The 18,579-nt window shown below is 42.1% G+C and overlaps 1 protein-coding gene across 1 annotated transcript in view; it reads right to left on the bottom strand.

Annotated features, from left to right (window-relative positions):
• The window catches only part of fibcd1b (fibrinogen C domain containing 1b), a gene marked incomplete at both ends in the record, with an annotated part of 100,688 nt that overhangs the window by 43,419 nt on the left and 38,690 nt on the right, over positions 1-18,579 (bottom strand). Inside the window, 2 exons of the mRNA XM_079235304.1 lie at positions 9,488-9,624; positions 15,477-15,636. Coding sequence (XP_079091430.1) covers positions 9,488-9,624; positions 15,477-15,636 — 297 coding nt within the window. The remainder of the gene's footprint in view (positions 1-9,487; positions 9,625-15,476; positions 15,637-18,579) is intronic.

The raw sequence follows: 18,579 nt of genomic DNA, 5'->3' as shown, positions 1-18,579 counted from the left end.
TTGACCATTGGATTTCCATGACTTTAAACCAAATTTCCATGAGCAAACATTTAGTGAAATCTGGGTGTAAACAGTAAAAAGTGAGTAAATGTAGTATTTAAACTAACAATGAGAACACAAAGCATACAGTAAACCTTAAATGACACAAATGAATGAGACAATAGTTTGATTAAAAGAATAAACATTTATATAGATGCCTGTATGTATGCCTGCTTATATTTTGAGTCTTTCTTTTAAAAGCATATTACCGTAAAAGTCGGGTTATACGCCGCTACTACCTTCGGTCATTGTCCCCATTTGCAGCCCGCTGTAGCCAGCTGGCGCTCATGCTAGTTCCGCGCTAACTTCCGCTAGCTTTCCGCTAGCTCTCCGCTAGCTCCCCGACAACCACCAAAGGTAGGGACCAGCCCCGGCTCTACTACACCCGACTTGGTAGAGGGGACTCGGACAGTAGCAGCAGCAGCGGGGAGCTAGCAGCAGGAGCAGCGCTAGCTAGCTCCTAGCTTGCTACAGCGGGACACTGACCGGAGGTAGTAGCGGCGTATAACCCGACTTTTACGGTAATTATTTCAAACTAAGCGTAAATTCAATTCAATTTTTCAATTCAATTCAAGTTAAATGAACTTCATGAACACATGAATATAACACATTTACATGACTTTTACAAAACTTTTGGGATTTTATTTTTTTCAAGGACTATTCCAGGCCTGGAAATAACCATTTTAAAAATTCCATGATTTTTCCGGGTTTTCCATGACCGTAAGAACCCTGAAGTAATATGAAACGTAGAAAACAATTAAAAAGTGAGTTTGAGTTACAGGTAAACTATTATCAAACCCGTTAAGTCAAGCGGCGTTAACGAGAAAATCTCTGATCCTTAACCGTGTCACCTTGCACTTGCTGCCTTGGCATGATCACATTAAGCTGTTTGTAATCTCCGCAGTGGATGAAGGCTCCTTAACAAGGTGCCTTAAGCTCTTCAGCAGGCTTTCCGTCACCTACTGGGAGGCCTCAGCGTGCACAGACGGACACCCTGACTGACAGATCAGAACACGGGGGAAGAATCAACACGAGCGCTCTGAAGCTGATTGGGGGAGATTTACAATCTGGCGTGTGACCGGGTGGAAAACAGGAAATGTGCCAATAGCTTGTTAGCTCCTGGCGTGTACACGCTGCGAGCACACTATGTTTATATGTTCGCTGCTTTGGCAGCAGATGTCACTTGGTGCCGCTGCTCTGTACTAACTAACTGAAGATAATGTGTAACATCTCCAGAGAGTGATTAATGCATCGGCAATTACAGTACAGAGAAAACAATGAGAAATACAGAAATACAAAGCAGGGGAGGAATAGAATGAGCTGCAGAAGCTGCCTCCCGTCATAGATTTAAGATGGATCAAAACAGACAGAGGAATTGCAAACAATTTGATTACATTGTTAGGAATATTGATGATATGGTTATAAATTCCACACCGTCTGACGAAAGCGCTCATAAATCCACAGCAGTCTGCACAAATGCTATCTTCAAAGGGGGACTGCAAACATCTGTTGGTGAATGTTTTATAATCCTATCAGAAAGACAGATGTGTTGTGAACACAGCAGCAGTGAGCGGGGACAGGAGGAGGAACACAGGCATCCACAGAAACTCTTTCTCCCACTCCCTCTCTCTCGGGTAGGCCTGAGCACAGTTTTCTTTCTGCATTTACATGTACTTACTGCAGGGGAAAAAGATTATTCCTGGCTTTCAGCGGTAATCTGATTCTTCAAACACCACATAAACAAGAAACCGGGTTCTCGTGATTGGGTTAAAGGATTAAGAGAAGCCAGATTAACACAGGTAGATTTCTGCTAAGGCTTTTTTAAACTTATTTTATTTATTTAATGTTCTATGCATGACAAAGACTCGGTGCAGGGGAGGAAGTAAAAAAAGAAGATCACAACAATATGATATGCATGAGAGTATCCACAAATCACTCAAAACCTCAAATGAAAATAAAAAGATCTTAACCACAAAATAATTCACTCGACATAACTGACAGCATGTCATTTGTGAGGAGGTGGTTATTTAATTTACACTATTCATGATATGAACTACCAGAAAACATGCTATATTGTGATATCGTTATTGAGCGATGAAATTACCGATATTTGGGATAGAAGAGTCCTCGTTTTCACTGTGTTTCTTTTGCATGTGAATGCAGTGAATTACACCGGTTTAACTTTTATGGGGTAGTTATTATAATTATGTATAAAACATGCAAACATACATACAGTAGGTCCAGCAGCAACAGCATAACTGGGAACTGGGTGCCTGCACATGTAACTGAGAGGAAATATATACATCTGTCAATGTTCCCAAATATTTCCCAAAATATTGGATATGTCTGACACTACCTGTGATGCTGCTGCTGTTAGACATCTCCTCGCTGCCTCTCAGCTCCATCCTCATGCCCGCTAACGAGGACACCACTGCATGCTTGTCCAGGAAAGCAAATTAAAACCTCAACATCTGAATACGGTGATACTGGATCTAAACCTCGTGGAAACAATTACGTTCGGGACAAAAGTTAGATTGTACTCTGAAGTTTTCAATTTCCCTGCCTTACACAACATTTGCAGATAAGACACAACTGCAGAAACATCCATCCTGGATTTTCTTTTTTTCTTCCAAACCAATAAACTAACAGATGAAATATTGAAGAGCTTGTGAGCCAGATAGAGACACTGAAAAGCCCATACCGTACACTCTGAGAGGCTCAAAGGCACTCCCAGCCTCTAACGGAGCAATGCAACATGCACAATCATACATTCAATCTCAAACTTTTACTTTTCGGTTCTTAGCTGAATTGTATATTTGAGAGTGATTGCAGTCCTTCTGATAAAAGCACCATTTGATAATGCAGCCGCACACGGCACTCCCATATATCTACTCTCATTCATGATTAATGCCGTGGTCATTTTTAGTCCCTTCCTTTTAACAAATAAAATAGTAATAACAGAAGACATTACCCTAAGCCGCGAGGCTGTGTTTAAATGGCATTTGGAATCTCCCTTTGCCGAAACACGTAGACCACAAGCCCAAAGGATTACTTCATCTGAGTGAGGGCTTGTGTGTATACATATTTTAGTATATGTGTGTGTGGAAGCGTGTGTCTGTAAGCACATATGACCACATATTTACTCTATAGACATGGCATGTGTACGCTTCTTTGATTGTGTAGATGTTTCTTTCATATGCTCCAAAATACTCTACCGTGTGTGTGTGTGTGTGTGTGTGTGTGTGTGTGTGTGTGTGTGTTTTGAGGGGGCTTGGGGCCTCGTAATGACAGTTTCTTCTTCTTTTTTACGTCCTATCTGCCATCATCCCTCCTACCTCTGTGGTCAAACAGTCTCCAGAGTCTGAGTTATGGCCGTGGTGAAATACTGACCAATTTCTTCTGATAACCATCCACATCAACCCGGACTAGTCTCCTCTCTTCATTTGAGTTCTTAGTGGACACTAAAGGACATAGTTGTATAGTGACCTAGACTGTATTACAATGGAAACACCCCCCTTATCCCCTCATTTTGGTCTAAATATTTCCATCCCTGGTGGAGATACAATGCATCCCCCCTCTTTGTGATGAATGTTACTTCACCAATAGAAACATTTAAATACCAAAAATAAAAATCAGTCCTTCGTGCCAAACAACAATAACATCATAAATGGACTTTCAGTGAGATTATAGAGATGACATCATGGACGTCTCCACAGGAAAGGACCCCTCCACCGGACAACACTTTCTTAGTTTGACGACTAGTTTGTTCTTTAGCTTATTTATGTATATGTTGACCGCACTGCGTGATTATTTCTATTAAATATTGAAGTTTACAAGGTGTTTTGGGACAGCGAGCCTAGTGGAGCTATCCATGGTCCTGAAAAGAGGATTTCATTCTAGGATCTTTTATTTGCGTTTCACCTTCTGTTTTGTTATGTGTGACTGCATTACATTTGAGTAAAGCACATTTAGATTAAAATATGCCTTTTGTTTGGTTTTGATTAAGGTCATGTCTGCCTTGATTGGCAGTTGATACCGACCCTCCAGCGCTACTTCGTTTTGCCCCCCAAAAAATGATGTTAACTCAAACTCAATCTCCATATTTTAGTACATCCTATACGGTATTTATCTTCTCTGTGTTGATACAAATGCCAGATCCATAATGAAAACACTATACATTAAGCAAAACACATGATCCGACACGCTTGTCTTGGCTCTCTAATAAACACCTGGCTCTGGGTTTGAAGTCGCTGTAGCTAACAAAAGACACTTCTTCAACCACACATTCTCCTCATATTCTTTTCCTTGTATTCTCTCTCTAGAAATACTTGACAGGCGTGGTACATGACCGTCTCTTTCTTTGTGAACCCTTGGGGAAATCAGTTCAATCATGTATCACGAAGTGCTGATGAAGCAGAGCTATCAGCTCTGTAGAAATATGCATTGAGCTACTTAGACTTTGTTATTCAGTCTGTAGTTTTCTACCCAAACCGCCTCGTTTTTAAAAGCTAGTTTTCTCATTTATAAAGTTAGAAACATTTGTGGGTGGCCTGGTGGGTTTGGACTCTCTGATTGCCCTCATGCAGCGTATTATATTTAATAGTTTTTTTTTATCACAAAAAGCCTTTTGAAATAGCTGAGAGCCACGAGCTGTTTCCATCAAACTAAAGAACACCTGGTTGGGCATCATGACCATAGGCCACACAGCCAGCATGTGTACCCACACATAACAAAACCTTACATGCAAAACAGGTATTACGTGTGTTAAGGTGAATTAGGATACTGAAAGATGTAGATATCCAAACAGACATATTATTCATAATAATATGAATCACTGACAGCAGTCCTGGCTTCTTCCTGTCACCGTCACGTCTAAGCTTAGTCCCCGAGGCTCCCTAAGAGATACCTTTTTACTGCCAAAACAATCGAAGAAAGATATTTTATTGAAGGCCACATCTGAATGAATGCACTTTAGAGTATGGAGAAAACAAAATTAATTGCTGTTGCATTGTGCTTCATATATTTTTCCTCCATACGTCTCCTTCTCTCTCTCTCCACATCAGATTCGGATGTTTTCATCGAGCCCTCTCTTCTTCGTCTCCTCTGCGCCGCGCTCCCTCCTCGCCTTCTTCATCTCAGTAACCTGCGCGTCTCTCAGACTGTCTGCACCGCTGCTACGTTGTGTCAAAGTATGCTAACGAGGTGGCGGCATACGGCTCATCCCTTATTTAAGCTCAGCCGTCAGACAGACAGTAAGTCCCTGAACGCACCGTCCCGTCTCCTTACCTGCCCCCCCGTCGCCTCACACCTCGCTGATCTCTTAATGAGGCTCAAAGTGTGATTGCAATCAGCTCGACGCACAACGGCACGATCAGTGAACTGCATCAGCATCGCTTCAACCTGAAATCCTCTGTTGTGTGTACGGAGCAACGTGCAAAGAGCCGTTACTTCCCTTTGGGCTCGGTGGAACCAGTTTTGGCTCTATACTTTTTTTCTTCGTCGTCTTAGGAACCCCAAATTAATTCCAATATTTGTGTTTATTGTATGCATTTGTTCAGCAAAGTCTTGGGAAAAAAATGTATATCTGCAAAAAAAATCACTTTTAAAAGATATTTTGAAAAATATTTTCCCAAAAATGCATCCTTGAGCGGTCACCGAGTTTTTCAAACTGTATTATGGCGCCCTGACAACAGCCCACAAACTAATAACACACCTTTTTGAAAAGATTATGACCTAAAGAATCGGACTCTGCAACAATAATCATAATAGAACATAGCATGTGGGTGTTCAAGGGAGTTTCAGTCAAAAAACTGTGTCGTTCGGTTAAAAAATTCAACTTTACGGTTACTTTAATGATGTTTCACACCAGATGTTTCTTCTCACAAGGGTTGCGTTATTGTAGCAATTTAAATGAAGTTAATCAACGATGTGGTTCCGGAGATAATATGTGGTTGTTTTTTGTCTGATAATAGGCGCAGGGGGATTTTCGCACACAGTTTTTAAAGGGTTAACACCTACTTATTAGCATTGCGTGAAAAGGAAGCAAAGCTGAAAGCATGACCGCGCTCACAAGCTATTCCTGACGCACACAGTTTGGCACAGTTAATGCATGCAAACGCACACACACACACACACACACGCACACGAGCGTTTACCCGCCGACAGTGTTGCATGTAGCTCTGTTCCATCATGCTGTGCTAAGCACTGTGTCGGTCTGTCAGTCTTGTTTTATTTGATGATAGTCGGGGACGACCTTGCCGCTCTCGCACAGTTAGTCACCGGTTCACAAACGAACACATGCGATTCGCCGTCATGGTTTTGAGTCGGAGTTTGACACGTGCGCTATGTGTTTGCAGCTAGAGTGCAATAACAAGTGGAGGAGAGTGGGATGGGAATACATTTAGCTTCTCTAAGCTCCTTCTAAGTATAAGTTATTATCATTCAAATCACAAATCAAAACCCACCTCTTCAGAACTGCTTTAGTGTGTTCTTTGTTCTATTGCATAGCTTTTAGGATATTTCAAAAATGTTGTGTAAAGTGACTTTGAGTACTAGTATAAATTAAATGCATTATTATTATTATACTGGACATTCATTTTTGTAAAAGCATTCCGCATGTGTGTTAACAGATCATAAGAGTATAGAAGGAACAGACAAATACATGCGCATGCATTTGCAGCCAGATATCGCTGGCAAAACTGTGAAGAGGAAACTATCCAAATTGAAAATATGGAGACAGTGTTACACCTTGATAACATATTCAAACGTTGAAGGGAGGAAGCATCACAACGGCCATCTTAAATAGCTTTAAAATATCCCTGAAAGCGATGTCAACAAGCTGGAAGAAGATAGCCGATTGGACTCTAATAACTAACTGCGGAATGCATTCATTGCCTAAAAGCATTTCTCACGCAGCTTGCATCACTTTGCATGACGTGAAAGGAACAGGAATAATTTCTAGAGCAGTTCATTGTACAGATCCTGCAAATCAAACCCTGAATGAACAGAATCCACAGCCTCAATAAATGCATCACAATCAGGGAAAAAGATACAAAAATGGATGTGATGGATTCATGGAGCTGAAATTTCAAACTGTTTAAGTGTTACAAGGCCTCAGTTCTCTATTAAGAACTGCTCTTCTTTCCCAGAGGACTGCTACAGTATACGTCAGAACAAAGGGAAATAAATGTCTCTAACCAGTAGGACGGTGTGTGTGTGTGTGTGTGTGTGTGTTTGTGCGCACAGTAAAATACATCTAAACCACACTTCCAAATATAACTTCAAACAGCTCAGTGTCAATGTTTGTTCACCTCGCTGTCTGTCATTCTCAACAGACAGCGCTTCCAGTATACAGTCTCTCTTTAACAGCGATGTTTACTTTAGCGAGGCCAGACAACTGACAGAGGTTTGATCGAGAAAAGAAAAAACGTAAAGAAACTCTACGCATCTTTTTTCTCTCCGTGTTTCACCTTTTTAAGAATCCCAAATGCGAGGATGCGAGAAAAGCGAAACATAAACAGGTCAGACGGCTCTAATGGTGTTTGAGGCTCAATGACGGCTGTGGCTGCACATTCAAAATGGAAGCTGTCAAGCTGGCTCTCACGTCTCAGCTGCAGCACATGTTTGATTTTTTTGGTAGCACTTTATAATAAGTAGACACTTTTTAGTATTAGTAGAGCATGAATAAACAATGAATTCAAAAGCATTATCCCAACATGAACACTCATTAGTAACTCATCCATAAACACAGTTATAAATGTTTCATTCTTGATTAATACGCTATGGTTTCATACTTTATAAATGATGAATTCCCCATTTGGAAATGAAGTAATCATGACTAATAGATGATTAATAAGATCATTTGTAAAGTGCTAGTAAATGATACAAAAAATGCTGCAATTTATGATGAAATCAGGTCGTTACTACTGTAAAGGTCGGGTTACAAGCCGCTCCTACCTCCGGTCAGTGTGCCCGCTGTAGCAAGCTAGGAGAAGCGCTAGCTAGTGCTGCTGCTAGCTAGCGCTGCTGCTAGCTAGCGCTGCTGCTAGCTAGCTGTAGCCGCTGCTGCCACTGCTGCTGCTACGGGAGCTAGCGGAAGTTAGCGGAAGTTAGCGGGGAAGTAACGGAGCGCTAGCAGGAGCCCCAGCTGGCTAGAGCGGGGAGCTAACGGGGACACTGACCGAAGGTATTAGCGGCTCGTAAACCCCCGACTTTTACGGTACTCATTAATTCAGTAGTTACTACTCGTTAGTTAAGTATTAGTTAAGCATGTTCTGTGGCTTAATATAAAGTGTGGACTATTTATGCCTTACAAAGCATTACAAAAAATGAATTCAGTAGTTACTACTGGTTAGTTAAGTATTAGTTATTAATCAATAGTTACTAATGAGTATTCATGTTGGAATAATGCTTAACAAATGATGAATTCATTGTTTATTCATGCTTTACTAATGCTAAAAAGTGTGTACTTATTATAAAGTAGACACTTTTCACGATTTACTTTGTGACGGGACCGTCACACTAAAAGCTCTTATACTGACATCATTTACTCGTCCTGCTGAACACGCGATGATTCATCGGACGCTCTTTGGTTTGTCTCGTTTCCTTCGCTCCTCCTGCCTTCACTGTTCCTCGTGACATTCTCACTTAGATGTGACTAATTTCTCTCCTGTTTTCTAAAAAACAACAACAGAAGTAAAACATGAACATAAATGCGCTGCTTTCAAACGGGGTCCACGTGAAACGTGTGCTTCAGATCTCCTCGCTGTTCTGAGAAGAAACTTTGATGAGACCTTCTGGGATTGATGGATGAGATTCCTAACGCAGTACAAGTATCATCACAGCAGGCCGCAAAGAAATAAACAAACCAAACAAACACTGCATATGTTATCTTGTGCAGTTTGAAAGATTCACGCTCAGTGAATCTTTTCTATGTCGCGGTTATAAAGTGGAGAATAGCAGATTTGTACAAACAGGCGTTGATGAGAATGTAGAGACTGAGTGAATGTTTCTGATTAAGGGAGATACATATCGTCACCTTCCTAAAATAATGGCCATTTTTGACAAAAAAATATTGTCTTGCTTATGTCAAGAGTGTGACTTCGGCCATTTTATTTTGCCAAAGTCAAAAGACAATGTGACTTCGGCCATTTTTACAAGCTTTTTAATATGGCATTTTGAAGCTAGCATGTAAGCTAGCAATTCAGTTAGCATTTTTGTCAATGAAAATCTCACTCGAACATAATATTAGTAATCAAAACATAATTTGACCGGTATTACAGCTTGTGCACCCTTATTACATCGGGATTCGTTTTTTGTGATTTCTGAAAAACCTGAAAAAATGACTTAGGCAATTATTTTAGGAAGGTGACGATATACAGCTTTTGAGCCTGTGTGTGTGTGTGTGTGTGTGTTAACTGTAGCATGTGTGCGTTTCCCTCTGACTCACCGTCCAGCCTCCTCCGTCTGTGGTCATGTCGCAGTAGACCTGGAAGCCTGCAGGGTGGTGAACGGGGAACACTGAGTAGATGCCGTCCTCTCTCTGACCACTGGAGTACAGATCACCGCAGTCACGGGGACGCGAGCCTAGGGAGAGGTGAAAAGTAGCGGGGACATGAAATAAATTAGATCCAATACGGCTGGGCAAAGGGAATGATTGCTTGGAGCGGGGAAAGTGTAATCAGTAGTAAAAGAGGAAATGAGGAACACATGAGATCAGACTTGTCACACTTTGTCCTCTGTCTACATGAGTATGGAGTTCTTCCTTTTCAAAATGGAAGCTCAAAGCGTTGGCTTAGGATGGCAAGCTCCACCTGCTGTTGAAGAGGATACAACGAGCAATGAGGAGGGAGAGAAAAAAGCTATTTGGCGAGATGAGGGTGATAGATTCTAAGTGCGATGAAGATTTAAAAAAGGAAAACGTGGAAAAAGACAGAACGCGAGTCGCTCGAAATGAGGACAGAAAGGAGCCGCAGATGTATTGCACGGAGGCGGAGATTTGAGGTAACGAGTTGTGAGGAGGAGGATGAAGCGCGGCTCAGTGAGACCTATGGATTTGAGCGATGCCGCACATACCAAGAGACGGGGAGAGTGAACAGAGCATGTGAGAGACCGGCAGAAAGAGGAGAAGTTAGTGCAGAGAAGAACTGCAACTGAGAAACCATTTCCACACAAGGGAGACATAATCTATTCCCCAGGAGGCACAGGGTCATAGATTATGCACGCCAGCCTTCGCAGGGTCAAACCCCCAAGTTTAAAACAGCCGGAGAGACTTCTTGGAAAAAGCCAGACAAGATTCTTCTCATTTTATTAACCGTCACTACACGATGGAGAATGTTTGGTCTCCGATCCTCCGTGTTACGCCTCGACTGCTGCGCTGCGGCTTTCATCATCATCATCACACATAAATGGTAACAATTCCCCAGTTCTTCTCTTCATTACAGGAAACCGAAGCTGCCTGGGTTCCGTGGAACATGAAAACAAAAAAGAGAGGCTGTCATCATTATTTAAGAATGTGGCCGGCTGTAACAAGAGCTTTCAAAGTTTCTCAGTTTTAATGATCCGTTACGGCGGAGATTTTCTTTTTCTTTCCTGAGAAACACCCCCATGATCGCACGGATACTCCAGGTTCACTTTAACTCCACGACTTTGTGCGCCGACACAATTTAACACAAATGAACATGTTGGGTCTTCCACTGTGTGCCGATGAGTTTCACATTGCATACTTTTATATACTTAGCTATCAAACTGGATGTGTCACATCCTGTGTGTCCACTCGCCCGTTGCTTCCTGTATATATATATATATATATATCTATATATATATATATATAGATATATATATATACACTCTGTTAACTGTATACTGTGTATATGTTCTTACTGTTAACAAATCCAAAGAAAAGACCAAAGCCAACGATGTGTCTGTCTCGCAATACTTTCTGACAGCCCAACACAGTAGTTTTGTAGCAAACAAGACTCACAACAGGAGAGTTTTTTTTTCGATCTATTTTCAGCTGTGGATTTGGTACACTGTTGAGCAGTGATGGCAGCCGGATGTGGGATCGACTCAAGAGAGTGCTCCTGTTGGCAATAAAGCAAAATGTCAGTGGAAAGGCGCGGCTCACTGCTGTGTTTTATTTGGACAACAATGGAGGTCTACGGCACGGAGTAATGAGCCACAGTAAACCAGGCTTCAGATGCACGGACAAGACTTCTTAGCAGGATCATACTGGAGGATGTGTTGACTGTTAGAAACATATAGAATATAAACAATCTTGTTAGTACTTGACAATTGATATTTCCATAACTTGGGGATCTCTATTGAGTCACTTTTGTGTCCTCTCGAGTCATATTTATGGTTGGATTGTGTTATAAACATGTCAATTGGACTTATACGCTCTTGTAAGGCCAGCCTGTGCAGTTTTGTTTTGCTACGTCACATCAGTGGCTCTGGTATCGGTTCATGGGAGTACGAGGACTTGGAGAGTGAGGAAGACCTCCTGATGAAGAATGCTGCCCCCATTTTTGGGGGCGCTGGGGTTAATCCTTGTATATTTAATCTTATTTCTGTTTTTAGGTTGTTGTTTTTTTAACATCTGCCTCTCTGGACTACAGATGAAAAAAATTTCTTGGCTTTAACTAAACTTAATTTAAGAGAAATGTTTTTATTAATGTGCACTGTCCCCTTATCAAATAAACCATTTCATAATTATCTTTTTTTTTTTACCTTAAACAAGAAGTTTTTTTGCCTAAACCCAACCAGCCATTTCACAAATGCATTGTGTTTTCCGGCAAACGTGATGCAAGGCTGATACGAAACATATTTATGACTATTTTGGGTTGAGAAACGTTGACACTCGACCTATCGCCTGGTTTTCCAAACCGTACAACGGCAAAACAAATTAAATATTCTGCCAAATGGGTTGTCAGACGAGGAGAGTATCTGTCGTGAATCTCATCTGCTTGGTCACAAACTCCCGAGTTGCATAAACCCTTCAAAGTAAGTCGCTCTGACATCACAGGCACCGCACAGCAGGAACTGAACTCATTTAAATGCACCCCGCACCGGCATCTCCTGCTAACACGGCTCATCTGTGGCAGCCACTGTGGGTTGTTTCCAACCATGCACAATGGCCCACATCTAACCTTTTTATACATGCTTTTGTCTTTCTCTCTTTCATTTTGCAATGCCCACTACTTGTAAAGCTGAATAATGAATGTGGCAGCAACAGGAACAATAACACAACTGGGCTCTCGCTTGTAAATCAGCGGTAAAGTCGGGTAAAAAGTAGGACTCTTGCAGTGGTTTCGTAAAAACTCCGAAACCCTGCTACCGTCAGAGCGGAGACGGGCTCCACTGCTGTCAGGTTTGGATTCGTGTAACTTTGAAAATCTAATATGCTCTTATGGGAATCCAATGCAAACAGCACAGAGATGAATACTTCAAATATCCACAGGCACAGTGGGGCAGACAGGCAGCCAAAGAAATGTGTGGATGTGGCCCGAACTTAAACACGTGTGCACACAGCCGCAAAGAAGCAGCCATAACGTATTCAAAATGTGCTGTTGAGTGTATGTGCATCTGTTTTATTGTTTCACCTATTGCACCTCAGTACGACCATGTTATATATCAGATGGTCAGTGCCTGGTACATGTACACACCAGTCAGAACTCACATCATAACACAACAAAAAAACGTAAGAGCTGTAATTTCTTACAGCTACAGCTATAGAGAGAGCTAACCCACTCAATGTCACGACAGTACGAACAAGGATGCATTGCATGATAAATACAATATAATAATGTTTTATGTTTTTTATGTTTATACATTTTAAACAGCACTGCTGTTTCTGTGATTGTTTTAGCTGTTCAGTGTGGATGTTCTTGATGAAAGGTCAAGGCTGTGCTCCACTTGCCGCTGGCTGCTGTGTAGTGGAAACCTGCATTTCAAGAGCGATGTGGTGGACTCAAAACATGTGCAACAGAAACTTAATCTACAATTATGTACAAGTATTTGATGTATTGTATGTAAAAGTGCTTTTCAATCCTGCACTGAGAGCCTTGAGCAGAGAAGACGTGAGGCGCTGTCCGTGGTGCTGATCTTTGGTGCAGCTTGGTGGATTACTGTGGACGCTGCACAGCTTTGCTCCTGACATTCACGCAGCTTTAGGATATCTATGTTTGAAATAGCTCAATGTTAAGCACTGTGCGGACTTTTACAGTACATGACACATGTGGCGGGGATCAATTACAAACACAAAAACAGAGAAAGAGTCCCTTAAACCGTGTTGGTATCGTCAAAGCAGAGTCAATATAGTTTACAAGGGCACAAGATTAACTCCAGGCTCAATATTGAAGGAACAATCTGCAAATCAAGCGACTAATAATAGCTGTTTTTGCTTAATATTAGGATGCTATTTCCTCCTCTCCTGCCTTTATAGAGCCCAGGACAGATTAATGTCAGGTTAGGTATTTCTGCTGTGAGATGTCTTTCTGTTTGCTGTCTTCCCTTGTGGACAACATACAGAAATACATGTAATTCTTTAGAAAATATGACATTTATCCTCCCGATATCTCTTGTGTTAATGTCACAAAGAATAGCAAATCCAAGCCTTCAGCATTAAGTCCAGTGTGCCTCTGCTGAGTCTGCTTTGTGTGAAAAGGTCTGCATATTTCAGTAAACCCAAATAAAGATAGATCATTTATGGACATTTTCATTTTGTTTAAAAACTTCAAAGATTAAAACTGAAAAAAAGGCTTTTAAAATATGCATTGGTTTTAGTACACACTTCTTTCCCTTATTACTTTGCTGCAAATGGAGCAAGTCCTCATATGGGTAGAATATTAATAATAACGAGGCGCTGAGTGAACTGCACTGCTCTGGTCGGTCTGAAACGATGACAACAGGAACCGCCTATGAGACACACACTCCGGCAGCAACAACACGGCTGACGTAACCGTCATTACAACCTTGTCCCGGATGCTGACGTCGACGTGTCGGACAGCTGATACATAATCATCCCTGGTCATGAACGCTGCACCAGACATTTCCCTATTTGACATACTGTAAAACATGTTTAATCAAATGCAATGCAAAATGTCAGCCTTGCAATACACGCTACCTCATTAAGTCTGTTCTCGCTTTTGAGGTTTCTTTTTGGAGCAGTGATGATACTTCACATTCCTGTTGCATCATGTTGTGAGTTGTTCTTGCGCTTCTCAAGCAGCTAATGCGGTGACTCAATAATGTTGTGAGATAACATTCTGCTAACATCGTATTGCCACCCTGGATTCTGGTGGGTTTTAAGTCGTTTACTTCAGATAACCTGGTTAAATCAAGACACATCTGGAAGGCATAACATAAGTTCAGCACCATAGACTAGTTCATTCACACTGGTCAATGAAATATCAATAACAGGCCTGTTTTTCGGCTTTTTCTGATTGTCCAGTATGATTTTTGAGAAGTTTATATTGCTTAAAAGAGATTTTTCAATGCATTTTCAATGCTCAATGACTGAAATGTTAAATTTGTTTGGTCTTGATCAGCTATTAGGTAGACTTATGATAAAATGATGCATTACTGTACACATTAAGTTTAAACATTAAGTTTGATCACATGAAAATTTGAATCCCCAACAGATGTATTTTAATAAAACAAACACAAATCACCTATAATCAGGACATTGTAATTATTTATGAGAGCATTAAACAAGAAGGCTGTTATCCTGATGAAAATACATCTAAAGTTTGTTTTGAAAATATTTTGTCCCACATAACCAGAAGGTCCACTGACATTTAGAACTCCAAAAAAGTGCTTTAAGATGAACTATTAATTGCTGATAGATAGCAGACCGGTGAGCCCATTCAGCGCCGAAAGAGTATGATGATGTCACAGGCCAAAACTGTTTGTATTTTATTAATAAATCACCCGATGAGTCATGTGAAGCACTTCAGCTCCTTAGCGCAAAATAAAAAGTCCTTTATCCTCATGTTTGCAGATTCATGAGATATCTCCCCCACGCAGCTCTCACCCAAAAGGAAAATCCAACAGGGGAAGGCCATTGGGTGTATACTGTGCCTGGTTAAAAGCCTTCCAATGGGATGCTGCCTCGGGCTTTTCTCTGCCTCTCAGCCTCTCAGCCCAGTGGACGTGCAAGTCATTTCTCAAGTACAGCAAAAAACAAAACAAAAAATCCACATCTCTACCAAGGCCACTGGATAATGTGGATGAGATGCAGCCCAGGGGAACATACTGATATCACCGGGAGATGTTGAGTTGAATGAATATGTGGTAAGATGGACGACAGACCACGCTGGAATACTCGGGCTGACAGAGGCTGGGATCACGACACAGAGCGGAATAAAGTGGAAGAAGGTCAAACATATATGTGGCCGGTGATGTGTGAATAACATACACAGAGGCCTCCTTTCTCTTACCGTTGGCGCAGCCCTTGAAGCGGGACCCTCTGACCGGCGCCCTCTGCAGGTCGGCCTTGACGCGCGCCTTCAGGCCCACGTTCTCCTTCTGCATGGCGTTAAGAGCATCACTCACAGAGTTCACTACCTTCACCATGTTGATCTGGCTGTCTGACAGCAGCTGCAAAACACACACACACACACACATATATACACATTAGATGTATTAAATATATGACTATAGATGGCGCTACAAGCTGCATAAACCTCATATTGCTTCTGACTATTTACAACCTTCCAGGCAGTTAGTGAATTCCATTTATTCTACCTTAAAAGTCGGGTTACGAGCCGCTACTACCTTCGGTCAGTGTCCCCGTTAGCTCCCCGCTGTAGCCAGCTAGGGCTCCTGCTAGCGCTCCGTTACTTCCCTGCTAACTTCCGCTAGCTCTCCGCTAACGTCCGCTAGCTCCCCGAAAACCACCGAAGGTAGCGGGACCAGGCTCGACACCCGACTTGGGCAGAGGGGACTGCGGGCAGTAGCAGCAGCGCTAGCTAGCAGCAACGTTGCTCCTAGCTAGCGCTAGCGGGGACACTGACCGGAGGTAGGAGCGGCTTGTAACCCGGCTTTTACGGTACTACATTATAAATAAATAAAAAGACGAGTAAAACTTTCTCAGAGTTATAATCCTTAAGATTCATATCATATCAAACCCAATTTGCAATACTATTGCCATTAAAACCATATTCCATCGCTCCCACACTGGATTTGAATAGTGTTAGATTCACAGAAAACAATGCATGAGCATCCTTGACGTAACAAATTTAAGAGGAATCATTTTCATCATGGCTGAACGAAGAAGGAGACACATGAGTTGCTCGTCTTCCTCAGTTGTGTTTCTCACATCGTTGCACGAGGTGCGTTTCTTGCCCCGAGTCATTTGGAACGTCTAGGACTAGCATTGTGGAGAACTTCTCAGCGTTATCGCCAGGAAGCACAGGTGTCGCCAAATCGACCAGAACGGAAAGCTTACGGATTATAACTTTTAAGATAAGCAATCCCAAAACAATTTGTTTTTTTTGCCTCTGATTTTGTCAGAGTTACATCACATTGGCAGAGTAATGCAACTGCGGGAGGGAATTTAGAAAAAGCTCCCCTTGATCGGACTGCGTAATATATGTTTTCTGGATTTGATAATAATAGCTCGGGGATGCAGCGCTCAGATGTCGGTGCACCAGTAAACACACCAGCAGGGACAGTTTTAACAGTCGTTTCAACTTCAAGATTCAAGATATCTTTATTGACATATGCACAGATAACAGACAGCTACTCCGTACAATGAAAAGCTCCTTTTGCTGGGTCCTCCTTACACCCAGAATTACAATAAACTCAAGGTAAAGAATACAACAAAACCTTGCTATAAATAGTAATAGTATAAGAAAATATGTCAAATACAGTGGCAACTCATGCCATGAGATGACAATCTATGTAAAAAGTGTTTGTATTCTTGAGGAAATGGCAGTAATGTGTAGTATATTTCATTTGTAAGTACAGCATAGTCCTTATCGGATCTTAAGGAACACCAAAGTGCAAAGTGTAGCAGAGTCTCCACATGGTGCCGTATCTCACATTGCACCCCGGTGACTGCTGTGCAATACAAAGCGCCCTGTGGGAAGCCCGGTGATGAATGCATGTGCTCGGCCTCGCAGAGAGCAGGACAACCTCTCTGATCTACCGTGGTCACACTCGTACCTGCAGCCCTTTATGTGCTGCTCGTTGCCGAAAGGTCGTTCTCAATATATTGCCCTAGTTGGCCAACAACGATGCACAGCCAGGTGTTGGGCAGGCTGTACACACACACACACACACACTTTACTTTTTACTGCTGTGCGGAATGTTCCAGCGTCTCTCTCACTACCTTTCTTCACTGTTTCCTCCACTTTATCACCCACACACACACTTGGAGACATGCATTGTTGAAAGTCATTTATAAAGGGGTTCAGAGTGTCCTATCTAAGGTGTGTCTGTGCAGCTATATTCAGGTGTTAAAACTGCATTAGACAGAAACCCCGGTGGCCTTTCTCTGGCCTCAATAACTATGCAACGTACCTCTGAGGCCCAGAGAGCTGCACAGCAATCATATTACATGGGCACTGGGGCTTTAACCCACACACACACTCATAAACAACAACAGCACATTTAGGAAACCGCATGCATGCGTACTATACAGAAATGACCCACTGTGCCCAGCAGCTATAGGCGGGATGCATGGAAAGAAAACCTGGGTTATGTGTTTTTGTTTCTGCATGTGTGTGGCGGTGTAAAGTAAAGTTGTTGTTTAAAGGTGAACATTATTTGATCAATGAGTTCTATTAGCGTTGTGATGTAATTATAGAACGCAGTGCATTGTGTGTTTTGTTGCTGTGTTTGTTGAGAGGCAGAAACAAAAGCAGGGGACTGTGTAGGGCCGATAAGTCAAGCCTGGGCTGACGCATCAATTAGCATCACGCTGTAATTAGCTCTCATTAGCAGCCTTTCCATTGGCTCACACCATCAGTCACACCGCAGCAGCTTCCGTAAGAACGGGTTCACACGCTAGAGTTTATTTCTTGTTTTCACATCTGTGGCTCGGGAAAAGGGGCTAAATTAAAATGTTTTTAAAAATGTCAACACGACTCGCACAAGAACATGTGGTGCACCTGCACCTGCAATCAGAATCCAGCTCTTTGGTTGTTACTCTTAATTCAAATCTGGTTTGGTTTAAAGTCTGTGTGATGAGTGTAACCCTAAGTGAATTAAACGTGATTGGATCATTTTAAAACACATGACAAAAGGGTTTCCCTGCTGCTCCTTAATCAGCTGCTGCACATGGCGCAGACGCTTCAGAACAGAGAGGAGGAGCACGGCTGGAACTGGCGGGTTAAATAAAGTAATTCAGCCTAACGACACCTTCACCTCCCAGGCAGTGGCTGTGCAGTCGACTGGAGCTTGGAGGGGAAGTGGGCGGAGCCATCAAGGAGTGGGCGGAGCCATCGAGGAGTCGCCCGCTCTCTTCTTGACTGGTGGAGCTTTTGCAAGTTGAACATTATTTAAAAGGCTCGAGCACATTTGAGCCGTTCACTTCTT

Source organism: Taurulus bubalis (genome assembly GCF_910589615.1).
Source record: "Taurulus bubalis genome assembly, chromosome: 19".
Lineage (NCBI taxonomy): Eukaryota > Metazoa > Chordata > Actinopteri > Perciformes > Cottidae > Taurulus > Taurulus bubalis.
This window is presented reverse-complemented; position numbering and strand designations above follow the sequence as displayed.